We start from the raw sequence: 2,632 nt of genomic DNA, 5'->3' as shown, positions 1-2,632 counted from the left end.
GGGGGGGGGGGGGGCGGTTTGACGAACTTGCTGGGCGTGTCAAGTTCGAACGATTGAGCGCTCGGCGGCTATCGTCAACTAGTGCCTTGCCTGCCGATGGCCCGCCTAGGCGCACCGCTGCGCCACAGAGAAGACCGCAGCCCACGACGGGCTGAAACCAGTGGCGAGGTTCAACAAGTCTCCACCGAGGATCCAAAGTGGCTCATCGAGGCGGCCGCCAGGCGCAAGGAGGAGCAGCCGCTCCGCGGCGAAGCCGACTCCGTCCAGCTTCTGCATCGTGCTGTCCCGCGAAGCGCGACACGGGCTCCTCTTCCTACCACGGGCTTCAACAGGGCCATGCAAGTCGCGGTCCTCGTTGTCACCCTCACCCTGGCCGCACTCGCGCTGACGGGAGCGGGCGCGGTTGCTCAACCGATGGCCTCGCCGCCGCCGCCCCCGCCCAGGCACCTTGTAGTCGTGTTCAACCTCCTTGAGACTGCGGAACCAGCCAACTCACACCGACGGCTCTTTGACGCCAGTTCGCTGGAGGCGGTGCTTCTCGACCAGCTTCCGGCTGGAGTCGAGCCGGGTGATGTCAGGCTTCTTGACACGGGCTCCGGCTTCGAGGTGGAGATTGCTCCACACGCCACGGTAACGACGGACGACGTGATGCAAGCCGTGCAGTCAGACGGGTTCGCCAATGCGGTCAAGGAGCACCAGCTACGAGTCTCAAACCTGCACACCGCGACGGCGTCGCCTCCCTCGCCACCATTGACACCGCCCCCACCGCCGCCACGACTGCCTCCAGCGCCAAGCCTGCGCTCGTTCTTCTCGGGCCAAGTCTCGCTCCCCGTCGGCCTCGCCGCCGGCGTCGCCGTCGTGTCCCTTATGCTGATCGCAACAGTCGTGACTCGACGGGAGAGAGAAGCCTCTCTGGCACCTCGGGCTCTCAAAGCTTCGCCGCGTGGGGTGGCTGTTGCGTGGCGTGGCGTGGTCAAAGGCGATGAAGTTGACGACGAGGCTGGCGCCGCACCGGCCGTGCCCTGCTCAAGCCCGACGCAGCAAAAGGTATGGTCGCCCACGACGAGCATCGAGCAGACGACGAGACGGGCCGAGGCGGGCGACACCGAGGCGATGATGGATCTCGGTCTCGCGTATTACATTGGCCTCGATGGGGTGAGCAAGGACATCACGCAGGCCTACAAGTGGTACCAGCGAGCTGCAGACGGCGGTTACCCCACAGGCATGGCGCGCCGCCTCGGCTTCCTGGTGCAAGCCTCGGGCGATGCGCCCGCGCTCGTGCCGAGCCTCTCGGGCGATGAGGTGGAGGCGGTGGAACGAGGAGCGAGCAAAGCGGGTCGGGCGGGTGGGCCTCCGGCTGGCCCCACGGCACAGGATTGTGCACGGGAGCGAGACGGGAAGGAGAGAGGCGGGAGGGGGGCGAACGCGCGCATGTTTCTCCTCTGATACCGTGAATTCCGCGAATGTGTCACACCGGTCACACCGGTCGCCCGGTCACACCGGTTGCATTTGCTGATTTAGGAGAGATTTGAGTTGCACTAAATGGCCATCACGACATGTTGGAGTTGCAACTTGCACCCGAAGGGCCGCGCTGTCCCGGCGGTCACAAGCAGGTACCAGCCTCAACACCTTGTGGGGCTGAGCAGGACGTGATGGACACTTTGGGTGGCGCCATCTGGAGCCTCAGTGCGCCCGGCGTGCAGGTGAGAGGGCGACAGCAGGTCCGAAGGAATTTGGTGAGCTACAGCTACGGGCGGCTGGCCTATGATGCCGCCGACAGCAGCACGAGCAGCTTCAGCTACAGCTATGGCAGCAATTTCCTGTGGCCAACAGCTCCCGAGGAGGGGAGCTTTGCCACCTCGCCGCCCTCACCGTCCCTTCTCCTCCACAACCCAGAGCAGCCGCTGTACGCAAAGGCTGCTTTGTCACCAGAGCGGCTCAATCCAGGAGCAAAAGCCCCGACATCCAGACTCATCCCAGAGCAGCCGCTCTTCGCCGAGGTCTTTTTGTCGCCCGAGCACCTCATGTCAGACACAGCGCAGCGCTCGTCGTCCTCCTCGCCAACGTCGCTGCTTTCACCCGAGCTAATGCATGCACGTGGATCGCAAGACCGGACCGCAGTCAGTGCGCTAGCTTCCTCATTCAAGCCATTCCCTCCTCCTCCATCGCCACCGCCGCCTGTAGCCCCGCTCCCCTCACCACCCCCTCCTTCACCCCCTCCTTCACCCCCTCCCATCCCACTTCCCTCACCACCCCCAATCCCATCGCTTCCCCCACCGCCCCCTTTGCCGTCACCGCCACCGCCCCCCTCACCACGATCGCCCGATCCCTCTCCGCCACCGCCACCCTCACCGGATCACCCTCCGTCACCGCCGCCTCCACCGAGCCTGCCCCCTTCGCCGTCTCCATCGCCACCTCCACCCCCGAGTCCAAGTTCGCCCGATCCCTCCCCGCCTCCTCCTCCGCCACTGCCGCCGCCAACACCAGAAGCACCGCCTTCAGCACCGCCGCCGCCGAATCCGCCGCCGCCACCGCCTCCGTCTCCACGCTCGCCTGATCCCTCTCCCCCCCCACCCCCATACCCGCGACCACTAAGGCCACCGACCTCGTCGCCGTCACCGTTGCCGCCGCC

The 2,632-nt window shown here is 66.0% G+C and overlaps 2 protein-coding genes across 2 annotated transcripts in view; both read left to right on the top strand.

The window, feature by feature from the left end:
• EMIHUDRAFT_310093 (hypothetical protein) overlaps nucleotides 1-473 on the top strand; it is a gene marked incomplete at both ends in the record, with an annotated part of 6,330 nt that extends 5,857 nt beyond the window's left edge. Inside the window, one exon of the mRNA XM_005778883.1 lies at nucleotides 444-473. Within this exon, the coding sequence (XP_005778940.1) occupies nucleotides 444-473 (30 nt within the window). The remainder of the gene's footprint in view (nucleotides 1-443) is intronic.
• A 332-nt stretch (nucleotides 474-805) lies between these two features.
• EMIHUDRAFT_353929 (hypothetical protein) lies at nucleotides 806-1,540 on the top strand. Its single transcript, XM_005778882.1, has one exon. The coding sequence runs from the start codon at nucleotides 868-870 to the stop codon at nucleotides 1,444-1,446; it is 579 nt and encodes a 192-aa protein (XP_005778939.1). The 5' UTR covers nucleotides 806-867; the 3' UTR covers nucleotides 1,447-1,540.
• Nucleotides 1,541-2,632: the final 1,092 nt, after the last annotated feature.

This window comes from Emiliania huxleyi (genome assembly GCF_000372725.1).
Source record: "Emiliania huxleyi CCMP1516 unplaced genomic scaffold EMIHUscaffold_24, whole genome shotgun sequence".
Taxonomy (NCBI): Eukaryota; Haptophyta; order Isochrysidales; family Noelaerhabdaceae; genus Emiliania; species Emiliania huxleyi.
This window is presented reverse-complemented; position numbering and strand designations above follow the sequence as displayed.

What these genes read in the sequence shown, in the direction of transcription:
- EMIHUDRAFT_353929 (XM_005778882.1), top strand. Translation starts at nt 868, where the DNA reads ATGCTGATCGCAACAGTCGTGACTCGACGGGAGAGAGAAGCCTCTCTG.